Source organism: Schistocerca serialis, chromosome 6, assembly GCF_023864345.2.
Source record: "Schistocerca serialis cubense isolate TAMUIC-IGC-003099 chromosome 6, iqSchSeri2.2, whole genome shotgun sequence".
Taxonomy (NCBI): domain Eukaryota; kingdom Metazoa; phylum Arthropoda; class Insecta; order Orthoptera; family Acrididae; genus Schistocerca; species Schistocerca serialis.
The window spans coordinates 596660656-596677273 of NC_064643.1; the positions used below are offsets into that span (position 1 = coordinate 596660656).

Consider the following 16618-nt stretch of genomic DNA (forward strand, 5'->3'; position numbering starts at 1 on the left):
CTTGCAGACCACAGATATTAAAAATAGTTTTTAGAAAGTCTGTTGCCAGGGAACTTGGAGATTGTGATTGTGCGAACGAGTACTGCACCATAAGTTCCCCCAATGAAAACTATCGTTTGCAGTGGTGTTGTTCCATTACCAACTACGTCACTATGTTATTATTTTTTTGGACTGGGAAAATACAAAAGCTTACCGGTAAAATGTGGGAGGAATTATTTGCCTGCTGCGTAAGTACATGTGCATACATTGCTAGCGTCTGAAAAAATTTTGCTGAAAAGGCGGAAGGTGGCAGTGTAAGACTCTACAATTGCCCAGTTTCGGTATGCGTCGTACCACAAGAACTAACTTTTATAGAAGACAAAGAAAACTTAGAGAAGTGATAGGTAGTAGCATTGAGTCTCAGACTGCTCCAAGGTCCGATCATCATGCATTTGTTACTTTTTTTGAAGAGTGAATTGAGTAAGTTAATAGATCTGTCCGTTTTGGCTCGAAGAATGCCATGTCTTGTTCCTTTGTGAATGTGTCTCCCCTTTCCGTTGTTTTGAAATTGCTCATGTACTCTTCAGACAAAGGGAGGAGAGACGTGAGGAGATAGTCGCTCTTCTGTGCCATACCGCCTTTATTATTGCTTTCTTTGGAGTATTGTTGTCAAGTTAACTACGAGGCGTGGCCTGACTGTTGGGGTAATGCAATCTCTCTTGTTGTACATCGCTGAAAAGCGAGTCAAAATAAATTCATTATAGTAGGGACTGTGGTAGGAGACAAAACTGTGTTCTGCATTTTGAAATAATAAAATACTGTGAGCTTTTGTAAACAGCGAGTGCTAAAACACTTGATTATAATATATCACCTTCGAAATGAAGTGTGTTTTTAATAGTGATCTATAAAAGGAATGCCAATACATTAAAAAAAAAAAAAATTCTGACTCAGATATTAGGTGCAATAAGCGTGCATCTGCTTTCATTATAAGCCATGGGGGGCGATCGTATACATCACAATATATGTTAAAAGTGAAAAACATAAAAGAATGGTGCATGCAAATGCTTCTTCTAGAACCATATTGACCTTTTTTTCAAAATTGAAAGTTTTCGTGATAAAGATGAAATTAGTAGCTGTTGAAGGAGCGTTCAGTTACCATACTGTCCAACAAAACCAGTCTTTCAGATCAATGGACTGTAATGCTAAACTTATCCAACGTAATTTTGATCAAAAATTTACTTGCAGCTGTAACAAAACCGAGGCAGTTATATCCAATGTGTTAACCCCATTTGTCAGTTCTCAACAAGAATCTAATCTGCAGAAAGCTAATTTTATTTAAGTGACGATGGATGCATCATACCATAACGAAGTAAAAGTATTTACATAGCTTGTTAGGTACATTAATCCTACTGAGGGGATTCAAGTTGAAATACTGGATCTGAAATCCTTTCCTGGAGAAACTTCAGAAATCATTGCCACATTTCTGAGCGAGTGTTTGAAAAATAATAACTTTAAAAAACCGCTCTTTGTGCAAGTGACACGAAATGCAGATTTGGTGGTGTGCTTCCAGAAAAGGCATCAACATCTTCACAAAACTGAGAGGAAATTTAGTCATAACTTACTTGGGGTTGGGGTTCTGCTAATATGATCCACAATACTATCCATATGATGTCCTTCCTATTCATATTGGAGGCGTTATTTCTAAAATATGTTTGTACTTCTTTGTGTATACTGCATGAGTTGAAAATCTTAAAGTATACTGTGAATTTGTAGACCAGCAGCATAAAAAAAGTGGCTTGCTTTACTCACTATGGTCAGACGTCTTTTGACAATGTTTGCTCCTCTGAAATAGTATTTGAATCTCAAAATAAATGTCCGTTTCTTATTAAATCAGTCTATAAAAATCATTCTTTGAAAAAATTCTGCAAAAATTCTTCTTAAAAAAGCTTTCTTCACAAACATCAACTTTTCACAATACACTGCAAAGAGTTGAGGTGAAACAATTATAGTTTTGGAAGTAATCTCTGTGTTTAATGATTTAAAGGCTAATTTAGTTTCCAAGGATGAAGGCTGTTTCATAACATCAGCTGTCAGAACAATTCTTGGTAAATTGGAAAATGAGGGATTATCATCAGAGGTTGCAAATTTTGAACAATATGCCCATGTATTTTATCAGACCGCAGCTGAATGTTTAAATAAGTGGCTGGGACCCACTGAGAGATTGTGGGACATCAGTTGGGTAGCACTTAAGGCAGGAGTACCCCAATGAAGATTTCATTCGTGAAATGGTTCCTTTAGCTGTAACTGACGATACTGACCAGTATTACGAGTATGTCTACATTGAACAATACATATCACTGAAAATATTTGAGCTGATAACGTCGCCGTTGAGCGCCTGTGATCTCCAAAAATATTACAAAAGTGGAAAATGGAAAAATCATCACGTAGCAATTCTTGGGTAGAAATTATTTCACACTGTAACATGAACAATGTGCCTTATACCAATTTTCTCAAAATATTGGAATTTCTTCTTTGTTTACCTGGGACTAACACCATCACCGACCGAATGTTTTCTCATATGAATGGTTTATGAACGACTGACAAGAACACTCTTTCAGTGAAGACTCTGAAAGCTATGTTGATTAACAAGGTGGGCTTTAATTATACTTGCATAAATTTTTACAAAATGTCGAGTGGTAAAGTGAACTTACTGAAGAAAATACGTTCATCAGCAAAATATCAGCGAGGATGAATCCTGCTGTAATAGTTCTACACTTCAGAACTGTTGTACAAGTTACACATTTTTATTTATTTATTATTAATTTCGAATCCATGGTATTTATGATGAAACAATTTTACGCTTTCTGTTTTATCCCTTTTCACTTTCAAAATGTCCTTTTTTCTTGTTTCAAAAATATGGCCAACTTAAATATAGTCTAAGTCCTACATCCTACTTGCTTTTTTAAAGGGAGTTCGTTGCTGCGGGAGCTAGATGAAGTGACTATTTGAATCGAGAGGACCTAAATGACACCATCTGGTATTGGTTGATTTCTGACTGCTGCGAACGTAAACTAACAAAACACTGTTCAGTGCATCTAGATGTGTGAGAGCAGGAGTGATAGGCGGAATTAACGATGTTATATGTAACAGATTTTGGAATCGTGTTAAGTGTGACATGTTAGTCTCATTGAACACAATGTTGTTTGTTGTACACACTGTCGGCATTCGATTTTATCGCATCAATAACCTTGCTGAGTGTCTTTTTGGGGATAGCATATAATATTATTATACTCAAATTATAACGTATCCAAAAAGTTGAGCTTCTTTAGTCGAAATTATTATTTCATGCTTATTTACAGGCGTAGACGTCCGCAGGGGTAGGGGAAGGGGCAAGATGTTGAACTTACCTCTCCTCCCCCCACCCTCGCCGAGCGAGGTGGCGAAGTGGTTGTCACACTGACTCACAGTCAGAAGGCCAAGAGTTCAAACTGCCATCCAATCATCCTGACTTTGGTTAACCGTCATTTCCCTAAATCGTTCCTGGCAAATGCTGGGACGGTTCCTTAAAGAGGGCGCGGCCGATTTCCTTTCCCATCCTTGAAACAATCCGACATTTTCGTCCGTCTCTAATGACCTCGATGTCGACTGGACGTTAAAGTCCTAATCTTCTGTGCCTCATTCCTCCCCAAGTAATCTGGCGTATAGAGTTTTGATTCATACATTATACATTATAAATTCTATGAAATTTAATAAGTTTTTGTTACCTATAAAATTTAGTTCTTGTGGTTTGCGACGTCTCGAAACTGACCATCTCATTTGTATAAAATGTGCCAATTTTAGTCTTACCCCCCTCTCCATCCTCTCCATAAATTTCTGTATACCCCCATACTAACAGAATTAACGAAGGCGTGGCGTACGTTTTATACTCAAGTCAGAAGCCATGATGAGACCCACCGCCAAGCCGGTCCTGGCTCGCACAAGCTAATATAAATTGCTACATGTCACACAGCGTATAAAAGACAATTGATCACACCGTTAAAAAAGGAAAAACATACAAAATTTAATAAATTACAGCAAGATTTAATGATGGCTATTTTGGAAAACATAGGGAAACTGAAGTTTTCGGACAAAATTGACAATGTTGTGCATACTATGGAGTATTAGCCAAATGAAAATGTTTGTATTAATTGTGTATTTCAGAAAGTATGTCTTACATTTCACACATTCGATTTTTGCTGCAATTGAAACAAGCACATGTACTGTATAACACTGTCAAGACAGTTTCGAGAATATTTTCCGACACAAAATACTTATCATTTGGAGCACTCCCCTCTTTCACTTCTACACTTTCATCCGTGTCAGTTTTAGCTGCTAATTGTGAAATGCACTGTATACAAATCTTGTACTTGGGTGCCCCTCTCACCTTGGCGTCCCAAGCGGCCGCTACTAATAATTGTGATACGTCTTGTACATAAATCTGGCAGTTGTGGCGCATCTCGCGCTCTTCTCAGCTTGTGTCCCAAACGTCGGCTTGTGTCGTTTGTGCCTTAAACAGACCCTGAACTCCGTCGTGTCCAGCAGGGGCAAGTGTGCAGCGGTCCACTGCGTCAAACTGAGTGATTTCCATGCGCCACGTCTGAATAAAGCAATAGCGGATACAAGGGATCGACAGAAATAAAGGCTGGGGGGCGAGTCTGCAAAGGTTCGCATGAACCCTAAGTTCATGTCAGTACAAAAATAAAGCTTCGCCGAACGAAACGGCTAATATCCCTTCAACAGTGTGACAACCAAACAAACAGAAATTATGCAACGATTAATAAAGCAATATTCTTCATTCAGGTCGTCAACATTATGCTAAAATTGCCCAAACCTTCAGCTTATCAGAATAATAGACAGTCATTTCTAGAAGTGTCTGAGAGTTCTCTAGTTAGTAAAAAGTTGTACTCCAGTTTCCAAGGCAGGGTGAGAGGAGGGGGTGACTAGTGCCTCTTCTTGCTCCCCCTCCCCATTTGCGAAGTCCATGGCATATTAAAAAATTTAAAGCAAAGAATAGGCCCATCTACGATAAGAAATACAGCATCTATCAACGCGCAAACGAATTAAATTTGGCAATGGTATTTTTGAGCATGAGCTGTAAAAGAGAAAAGTATGTATGTTGGATATTATTTTGTAGGAAAATGTGTTCATACAATACTATTCAATCAGAAAGAGTTTTACCACTGTGTCGCAAGGTGTGCTCTTTTCTTTGGCAAATACCTCGAATACGTTTTAAAATGGGTCACACACAGTCGGAAAATCTCAAAGTTGAAAGTGCGAGAATCGTTTGATTAAGTGCGACGACGCTGTGCCTTTGCTGCAGCCAGTTTGCAATTTCTTCATATCGCTGGAAAAATTGATCAAAGTATTTGAGCAACAATATAATATTACAGTGTGCAACTATGGACTGTTCTTGTGAAAGATCACCCTTTTCGTACCAAACATAGCTGTATTTCAACCACCATATGCCATACTATCCAACAAAGAAGTCTATCAGGGCCCAATTATGGGTCTGCCCTTTTTTTACATAATCTATCAGGGCCATTCCTTGAGAACCTAAAAAAAGAACATTGTCCATCTGCTTATTAGCTGATAAATTGGTTTTCGCATTCTACAGTAAAATTACACTGGTCCTGGTTCATACATTCATGTTCAGAAGAAACAGAACACCTTGAACGGCTAGAGACAGGACGTTTGTACCACAAGACATGTACATTAGTATGTTCAGCAGAAATTATTAGCATTTCAATTTATTTATATTTTACGTATTTTATTGCGAGTTCCATTGATCCTGATAACAATGGAGTTGCAACGATATGGAACAAGCCAATATTTTTACGATGTTAACAATACAGCAGCACACAATAATGTTAATTCATGACAGAACTCATTGTAACAGCATGGGACACTAGGAGAAATACAAACATAATACATACATCAGAATTAACACTTATGTGTACACATTCATATTAACAATATCAAAGTATTTCAGAAACAATATAACATTACAGCAATAAACAGTTTCATTTATGCTTACATTGCGTGGGTAACTTGGTTGTATAATAAAAACTTGCTCCTATGTACTAAACAATTCATTAATTGAATAGAATGACTTTTGTACTATGTATTCCTTCAGATTGCTCTTGAACTTTGATGTTTCAGGAGCAAGACTTTTCATGACACTGGGTAGAGCATTGTAAAGTTTGATGCCTGTATAATTTACTCCTTTCTGTACAAGGTTTACTTTGACTGGTTACTATGAAACTCCTCTTTTGACTTTGTGTTGTGACCGTGATATTCACTATTGGTTTTGAAGAGAGAGTGGTTTTTATTAATTAAACATAAAAGGGAGAGTATACATACTGAGATATCATTGAAAATACCTGTAATTTCCTAAGCAGATTCCTGCATGAGTGCCTTGCTTGCACACCACTCGTGATATGTATAGCTCTCTTCTGAGTAATAAAAACGTTTTTTGCCCAGGGCTGAATGCCCCAAAAGATGATTCTGTAAGCCAAAAGTGCATGGAAATATCCGAAATAAGCAGCTCTTATGGCCTCCTTATACGCAGTTGATGCAGTTATGCGTGAGGCAAATGTTGCAGAATGTAGCCTTTTTTCTAGATCTCGGATATGGTTGGACCAATTTAGCTTGCAGTCTGTGTACACACCCAGGAACCTAGCTGAGTCGACTTGCTTAATTTGTTGTCCTGGTTCTTTATGTGCCATGTGAAACTGTGCATAATGAGGTTTTTTTTATATTTAGAGAGAGTCCATTACAGTTAAACCATTTCAGGATGCTATCAAATGTATTGTTTGCAGATGTTTCCCAGTTGTTCCCTGGTGCTTTGTCAACTAGAAGAGAAGTATCGTGAGCGAATAGGGTGAACTTGCTCACTGATGTGGTGCAGTGTGGCACGTTATTTATAAAGATAAGAAATAATAAGGGTCCCAATACCGAGCCTTGAGGCACTCCAGTGTTGACTGTGCCCCACTTGGATAAAGCTGGGATTCCATTACCGTCAGTAATTATTAACCTTTGTTTCCTATCTGTAAGGTAAGATTTAATCCATGTCAACATTATTCCACTTAACTCATAGTAGTCTGCTTTATTTAACAGAATTTCGTGGTTGACACAGACAAAAGCTTTGGATAAGTCACATAGGATTCCAACTGGTGCCAGTTTTCTGTCAAGAGATCCGAGAGTTTGATTGGTGAAAGAGAAAATAACATCATCAATTGAGAGGCCTTGCCGGAAACCAAACGGACATTGACTGAGAATGTTATGGGTGTTAAGGTGATTAAAAATTTTCCTGTATGCCAGTTTATCGAGGGCCTTTGAAAAACCTGTTAGCAGCGATATTGAGTGGTAGTTTGTTATAGATCAGTTTTTTCACCTTTCTTGAAAAGTGGTTTCACACAGGCATATTTCAATCTAAGTGGAACAATACCTTGTTTTAGGGATTCATTAAAAATGTGACACAAGGGTGCATTTATATAGCCATGACAGTGCTTGAGTATCTTAGTTGAAATATTATCAACCCCACAAGAGTTTTTTGACTGCATCTCTCTGATTGTCTCATTGATCTCACTAATTTTTATGGGGGTTATCTGCATCTGGCAAACTCTGGCGTTGTTAGCTTTGTGCAGAAGGGCTATCGCATCAACCACTGAGCCTTCACAGCCAATCTTTTCTGCAGCTGTTAAAAATGTTTATTGAAGATATTCGCAACTTCCTCAGTATTTTTTACAATATTTCCATCCTGAATTAATTCTATGTATATCATGTACTCTATTTTTTTAACACTCTCTCTTTTTATAACTTGCCAGATGGTTTTTGATTTGCTGTTTGAGTTAACAATTTCAGCTGTTATGTACATAGTTTTGGATTTTTTACTCTTTTTAAAATATTACAGTACAACAATCTATAGTCATCCTTTTTGATGGGATCATTAGATAGCCTTAGGGATTCATATAAACTTCTTTTTGTTCTACAGGAAGTTCTGATCCCTTTAGTAACCCAGGGTTTCCATTTTGCGGCCTGGAATTGTTTCTCAAGACTATTTTTGGAACTACAGTATCAAATAATGACACAAACACATTAGAGAACAGTTTAAATTTTTCATTAATATTCCTCTCCATAAATACAGGGGTCCAGTCGATATGCTGTTAGAGACGGTTAAAGATTTCTAAGTTATCATTATTGACTGGCCTGACAGTTTTAAAAGAGTGTTTAGGTTTATCACAGAGTTTGACATCATTTACTGTAAGCAGCTTACCATCACGATCTGACAGACCACTGAGAATTAGACTTCTGCATCTGCCCAGGAATATATTATCAATTAGGCTCTTACAAGTACTACTTACTCTAGTGGGAAAGTTAACTACAGAAATTAGGTTAAATGATTCCATCAGGTGTTCTAGTTCTCTTCTGCTGCTATTTGTAGTTAAGAGCTTAACATTAAAATCACCCATGATACTTAAATACTTGTGATTTGAATATAATTGGTTCAGAAGTTGTTCAATTTGGTTTAAAAAGATACATGTTTTCCCTGCAGGGGCCATAAAAACTGCCAAAATTATAAACGACTTATTATTTGTAGTTATTTCGGTTCCACAGTCTTCAAAGTGAGAATCTGCACTGTAAGTACTTGTGTCTAGGGATTTATATTTTACATTAGTTTTAACATAGTTTGCAGTCCCTCCTTTCTCCTTTATAGTTCTACAATAGCTGGCTGCTAATGATCATCCATCAATTTGAGGTATTTCAGTTCCATTTGTCATATGGTGATCTGTAAGACATATTACTTGTGCATAGTCTACAGATTCAGCATCAATAATGTCGAGATTTAGAAGCTCCAGTTTGTTTCTGAGACCATTGATGTTTTAGTGGAACACACAGAGTTTACTGATACCGTTATTTCTTGGTTCGTAGCTACACTTCGATAGCTTAGCATTTCCCCATAAACTCGGACTGTTTGGTAAATTATTACACCTCAGATTATCACCAGTCTTAACATTTGGCCTAAAAAAGCCTTTAGAAACAGATTGCCGATGTTTGTCTAACAATACTGACCACGTGATTATCTCTTGAGGCTTATTTCCTATTACACTCAGCACTTTATTCGCTACAAGTCGTTTTCCCAGGCCGTTTAGATGCAGTCCATGAGCAGTGTGAAATCGGCGGCCAATATTGTTTATATTCACTATAGTAACGTTTTTGAAGTATTTAGCAGTTGATTCATATTGTCATTAGTTGCATTTATTTCATGATTCATTGTGGTAGATCATGAAGATGTGGGATGTAGAGAACAACATTAGTATGAGTTAAGTCACTCAAACATTCTTTTAGCCCCTGACAGGCATTTGATGTTTCGTTTTTAAAGATATCGTTAGATCCTCCAACTAGCACAACGTAATCATTTGTGGATAACTTACCGACTTCTGCCGTGTTTGTATGTTTACTCAACCTGGACCTGGTTTGATGAATCCCGTAGCAGCAATCGTTGTAGATGTCTCATTTAGTATATGAGATGTGATTCCGCGCCCATGGCTGTCGGCAATAAACATCAGTTTTCTTATTGACTCTTCTTCCTTGGAGCTCTGAGATAATGGGTGATGGTGTTGGGGAGTAGTTGCGTGTTGATAGGACTGATTATCTCCAGAGCTGTTATTCACCTTAGCACCACTTATATGAATGTGTGTTGTACGCCAATTAAGTGTGTCTTCGCCTATAAATTGTGATGAAAGGTTTTCGTCACTTTAAATACTATAATCCTTAGAACTGTTTTTCACTTGTATGCCTGACGAGCACTTATTTGCGATTTTTATATGAGAAATCTCAGAGAGATCTGGACTGCTGTTCTTATCGAGTCTGCATAATTCACACTTCCACACTTGTACATCTAGTTGGCCATATCGATAATGAAACGTGCTTTTGTAGCACACACATATGACACCATTTGTCTTTTTTGAACACTTTTTGCAAAGATTTGCACAAACATTTTCGTTTTCATTCGATTTACTTTGGGTTTTATCGATATTAATTTCTTCCGATGCACTAAATGCTCCATGCTGTATTACTTTTTGTTTTAAGTGCGTATTTCCTGAAGTAGCACTGAAATAATTTCGGCACTGGATCTGCATTCGTTTAGCTGTAGGCCCTAATTCTTTTCTTTCACATTTCGAGCAGAAACAGATTTTCTGACTTAGATTAGCATTCACATTTCTGAGACGATAAATGGTCTTACAATTAAAACACGCCATACCTTTATTTGTTCTCTTTTTCTGGAGCATAGTTCCGCGTTTAAATTTTCAGAAACTACATGGCAGTTGTACTCATGTGAAGACGTGCTTGCATCACACGAGGAATTCGCTTTTCTATTTGTTTCACCCCCGATGTTTTCAGTAACTTTTGATACAAAGAAGCATGAAATACACTTATCATCACAACATATAGCAAAATTAACGCATTTTGTACACTTTTCTACTTTATTTTTCGATTTACTTTCAGAGGTATATAGTTCACTACCTACACACGGCGCCATCTAAAGAGCGAGTTCGAGGTCAACATCGATACTGCGGCACAACACCACCTGCCGTTTAGTGCCTGCGGCTGTCGGGTAGCATTCACCTCACGCTAGGTGAGGAGAGCGCTACGTCATAGTGACGTAGGCACGCGTCATCATGAGATTCACGAGTTGTCCTATCGACTGTTGCGTGCATTCTGTATATATCGACTGTTGTGTGCATTCTGTATATATCGACTGTTGTGTGCGTCTTGAATCTGCATTGTTATTTGTTTATGTGCTTTCATTGTCCTATTGTACTGTGTTGCTAGCGTGTACGTCGTTCTGAACATGGCCTGTAACGGAGATGAGAGAACTTTCGAGCAGATCCATGAAGATAGTCTGAAAGATTTCAGTATCTTTCTTAGTTGATTTACAACACGAAGGCAAAATTAAATGGAACTAGATGGTTTAATGTTTCTAGCAACATTCGGAATTATCTTCGGAACCACTTCAGTTTCTCAGTTTAACGTTTCTGCCCACATGAATTATGTACAATTCATTGGATTTTATAAAAATACGAAACACTTTAATTTCTTCCTATTTCACGTTTTTATCCACATGATTTATTCAATATTAATCGGACTGAAAACATGACTAGACACTTTTTCAACTTTCGTTAGGTTTATGATTCCTTCATTCAGATATTCGTAACGTTCACGAAACACACAATAACATCCTACATCCTTTGGATTGCAGCTTAATAATTAATTACTTCACTTTTCTGTCCACACGATGTATGCAGGATCCATCGGAATTAAAAAGAATTACAAGGCTTTTTTTATTTCGTTATGGCTCCTTCGCTCAGACATTGTGTTCATGAAATACACAACAACATCGCAAATTGTTGGGATTACATTTAGCAATTCATTCAGCTGGGATGAGCATATCACACAACTCCTGCCACTTCATTTGTACACATGTATTTACATTTAGCTTTGACGTTATCGGTACAATTGCAAAGATCGATATACGTACTCATTTAGTGGATTTAGGTTAATTACATCACGATGACGTAGCGTTACGTCATTATGACGTAGGGTTCCCCTCACCTAGCGTGAGATGAATGCTACCCGCGGCTGTCGTCGCTATGAGCCGAAGTGAGTCAATGTGACTTGAGCAGGCGTGCAGGATGCCTCACGATCCGTACTGTCAAATCAGTGAGTTTGAAAGAGGACATGTTATTGGCATGAGAGAATGTGATGCATCCATACCGGAAAATGCTGCTCGTGTGGGATGAAGTATTTTGGCAGTGCAAACGGGAGTGTGCAGAACGTTCACAGAAGGCGTTAGAACACGACGAGATAGGTCAGGTTGCATCACCATACCACCACCCGAGAAGGTCGACACCTCATCCGAATGGTACTGCAGGCCAGCTCAGCGTCCACCTCGGCTCTGGCGCAACAGTGGAACACACCGTACACTATCAGAGGTGACAGTCCGTCGCCGTTTATTACAGCATGGGTTATGTGTACGTCGTCCACCTCACCGCCTATATTTGCCTAATGTGCAGAAACATGCTAGACGACAAGGGTGTATGGAACGTCGTCACTGGGAACAGGAATGGCACTAGATAGCGTTTTCGGACGAATTTACGTTGTGTTTGTTTGTAAACGATGGGCGCATTTTGGTTAGCCACAGACAGGAGGAGCGGCATCACAGTGAGTGCATTCACATGAGACATGCAGTGCCACCTCAAGGCCTTGTGATGTGGGGTGCTATTGAGTACAACCACAAATTACAATGTGTGGGATGTGGCGAAACGATGGGTGCGGTGCTGTGACCCAATGTCAGTCACCACAGATGAACTTTGGAACAAGGAGAATGCAGGATGGATGGCTATACCACAGGAAGCTATTCACGCCTTTATGCGTGTCGATGCTGTCATGTGTGGAACAAGCTGTCAGGGCCCATGGCGGACCTTGTGCCTACTAGGCAATGAGACACATGCTGAATTGATGTGACTGAAATGCCAATCATTTCTGCAGAATATATTAATGTACATAACCTGTGAATACGAACGTCCATTCTCTATTCGTTCAAGGTGTTCTGTTTCTCTGAACATAAGTGTAGTCTTGACTGATGTACAATAACGGATGCAAGTTTCGCTTATGGTTCCGAAACGACACAAAAGGTCCTGTCGATTGTGACTAAACAGCGCTGTTGTAAGACTATTTCTGGATGCGTTCTGGGTCCACAATTGGCAATCCTGACACCAGTCACACACATTTTTTGTGCAGGATGCCGTGTCCTCATTCAGTTGAGATGTCTATAATTCCGATTATCTTGCGAACTTTCGGCAATCTTGCGTCACAATGTTATGTGTTTTGTCAACGACCTTCGTTGTAGTGACCTTAACTTGGCAGTCAGAGAGCATCTTTCATCCTTATAGCTTATACTGCCACATAGAAACTCATTAATCTAAAAGTATTTGTGTAGAACCCCATGCATTTTAAACTGTTTTGATCAGTCTTGCAGCCTAAGCCTTAAACTGAAAAACTGATTAACCCAAACCTAGAATGAGATTAATTTTTCCCATGTTTCGCAGCAGCTGTTAAGTAACCACTTTAGACAGCTATCAACAGTTACATTCCTGAAGTCCTAACGCAAGGTTTATTTGAAATCGGTACAAGAATTACGCTTGTCAACAACAGCATTTGACAAAATTCTCTGATTTACCAGACCTACCAAACGACACTGCATCTTGATTGCTAACTTCTACATAGTACAGCTCCCTTTCCCGTTCCACTAGAAAAAGACACCAGGGAAAAATTACTACCTGTATGCTTCTGCGTATTTCTTATGCTAGGCCCACACAATGCTGCACACTATGGGGAACGAAAGTAAATGCGAAAAAGTGGCTGAACACAACAATAATCTCTTATTGGCATATATACTATTGGTAACTGTTCTGAAACTACAAAAATTCCGTCATTACGTTGACAACCGACTCCACTTAAACGAACGACGATGTTCCTGGTCACCAGACCTATTTAGTTGAAAAATCCAAGCTGTGAAGCTATTTGAGTTTGTTCGACTTAAATTTCAATCATTGTCTAAAAGAACAAGATGTAGTAGCTAGGCGAGCTACTCTTAGACAGAATATACTAGAGTAAATCTGGCAGGAGGCATTACTACGAACAGAGCAGCATGGTTTCGCCAAGATGTTTCGGAATTGGCTGTTCACAAGAAGAAAGCATTCTTAAAATACAAAGACAGTCAAAGTCGAGACGATTATAGCGAGTGTAAGATCATTTGTAATCGGGTGAATTCAGATGTTTGAAAAATAAAAGAGTATTATCAGGAACGATATACAAAATGTACGCAACGAGACCTTTATGGAACACGGAAAAAAGTGTGGTGGATGCTCCAAAAGCAAAAGAAGGATGTTAATGAATGCATTCAGATACAATTTTACTTACCGGTAGCACATTGGCACTCATCTTTAACCAACACACCAAACTAGACTTCTCACAAGAAATGGTATTTTGATAGGTATTCGAGTAAATACAGTAATGAAATTAAAAGTGGCCAAATAAAAACACATGCAGTATTTGCTTTTATGTTTACACGTAGTGTCAGGCCACAGACGTAGAATTGCTGGAAGAATTCTGTTTGAGTATCACTGTATCGAAAGTGCTTAGCACATCACTATAAATATTCTCAGTGTTAAAAACGAAAAATAAAACTTCTTTAAATGAAAGTGCAGTGATCGTAAAATGTGTGACAACAGTACATGACCCAACAAGAAGCTCAAAAATTCTAAGTCTCCTTTCCTAGCGAAACTGATGCACACGTCCATGTTTACATTTGAACGTTCTAAGCATAACACAAGCTCTGCAATTTAGGCAACTGCTGTTGGCGTTAACGACATTCATTTCCTTCAATAGAACACGTACCTGAGACATGTTGTTACTCCAGACATTGCTGCAGACACTAGGTGATTCAGATCTCCATAAGTCGGAGTAGTGAGTTTTAATGTCCGGAAGCAGATATCATACAGAGCTTCATTGTCGATGCAGTATGTCTCGTCGGAGTTCTCAACTAGCTGATGGACGGAGAGAGTGGCGTTATATGGTTCAACAACTGTGTCAGAGACCTGTGAAATAATATCATCAATCACTGAATGGTACAACAGTACATGTTAAAGGATATGTAGTGACAACTGAAAGGTTGTGCCAGACCAAGACTCGAACCGGGAATTCCTGCTTATTACGAGCATTCGTCTTAACCACTAGGATACGTGAGCACGCCTCCAAGCCTGGCACATACTTTAATTGGCACACATCTTCATTGCTTGCAGCGTATTTAACTCAGTACATGTCTACATTAATACAACTCTCGCCCTTACCTTAGGTGATGGCACAACACTGAAGGTGTTCATAATACGGTCAGGGTACTCCTCCCTTATTTTCGATATCAGCAGCGTTCCCATGCCAGAACCAGTTCCACCGCCCAGCGAGTGAGTTAGCTGGAATCCCTGAAGACAGTCACAACTTTCTGCTTCTTTCCTCACAACGTCAAGCACCGAATCCATCAATTCAGCACCTTCCGTGTAGTGTCCCTTCGCCCAATTGTTGCCTGCTCCACTCTGCCCAAAAACGAAATTATCGGGGCGAAACAGTTGTCCAAACGGCCCAGACCTGACTGAGTCCATAGTACCAGGCTCCAGGTCCACGAGAATGGCTCGTGGCACATATTTCCCTCCTATGAGAAAGAAACTGTCTGTTGGTATTCAGAATTGGAAACATAGCTGTCAGTGACTAAAACCGAAACGGTCAAGTATAATTATATTTGAAGTATGAGATCTTAATCACATGTATGTTTATTTTATGTGAGAAGACAGCCAGAATGACCATTAAATGCAATGTTCTCTACAGTACTGTGGAAAGAAATGCCTTTGGAAAGAAATACCATGAATTTAGCTTGCCACAATTTTAAAACTCTAAATCAAGATATTCTGATGGCTTTTCGAACTATGAATTTTGTCGCAAAGGATTATGTATCTCCCTCCACAAAAATCAGTCGAATAAAACCTAAATAAATTTACCCCAGATCATGAATCTCACCAAAGTCATGTTATTTGTTACGCTCCAAATTCGATAAAATGATTTATTTAAATATTTAGAGCAACTGTTTCCCACAGTTCACAGAACAAATTTATAAGCAAGTAGAAACAACGAAAGAAATGAAACAGTGTCATTTCAAAGTGATAGTCAATGGTAATCTCAAATGAGGTATGTTATCTGCGTAAATAGCCATATATTCATCGATGTAAAATTTTCAGTAATTAATAAGAGATACTACAAGTAAAGTGTCACAAATAACTATAATTTACAGTGAATTACCTGTTGCTTCGTTGTAGTACACATTTATGCGCTCCAGTTGTAAATCAGAATCACCATGGTACGTTCCAGTCGGATCTATGCCATGTTCATCGGAAATTACCTCCCAGAACTGAAAAAAGAATATTATTATTTGTATCACTAAAGTACGAAGCTTGTGAGATAACTTGCAACAAAAATTACTTGAATACCTTCGCCCCTATTTGATTTCCACATTGTCCAGCTTGAATATGTGCTATCTCGCGCATATTTAATTGGTCTTAAATTACCACTTGCTATCGCAAACCACTCGCATTACCTATCTTTTAGCGTTGGAGTATGTGTTGACTGCTGTGCGAAATTTAGAAATGTGCGTGTTACAACAATAGACTGCGGAATAGTTAGTAAACAGGAAAATCCGATATGAAGTTAAAAACTTTTCTTGCGGAAATTATACCGCCAGAACGTACTTTATCCTGTTCTGAAAGCGTCTACTGTCATTTTACCATTACAAAGCCGCAACTGACGTTTATTTACCTAAATGGTATCGGAACTACTTTCTGTAGCTATAAAACGCGGTTAAATAAGGTTTATTTTATGCTTTGTTGAAAAAGCAAAGAATATCCATCTAAGAAGAATCTAAAATCAGGAACACAGCTTTCTAACTTTTTGTGATTTTTTACATTAGTTTTTTATAAAAATATGCAGCGAA

The 16618-nt window shown here is 38.5% G+C and overlaps 1 protein-coding gene across 1 annotated transcript in view; it reads right to left on the bottom strand.

Moving 5' to 3' along the window:
• Nucleotides 1–16175, bottom strand: part of LOC126484371 (tubulin beta chain) — a 79685-nt gene extending 63510 nt beyond the window's left edge. Inside the window, exons 1-4 of the mRNA XM_050107848.1 lie at nucleotides 16119–16175; nucleotides 15931–16039; nucleotides 14934–15289; nucleotides 14482–14681 (exon numbers count right to left, since the gene is read on the bottom strand). Of these exons, the coding sequence (XP_049963805.1) occupies nucleotides 14482–14681; nucleotides 14934–15289; nucleotides 15931–16039; nucleotides 16119–16175 (722 nt within the window). The remainder of the gene's footprint in view (nucleotides 1–14481; nucleotides 14682–14933; nucleotides 15290–15930; nucleotides 16040–16118) is intronic.
• Nucleotides 16176–16618: the final 443 nt, after the last annotated feature.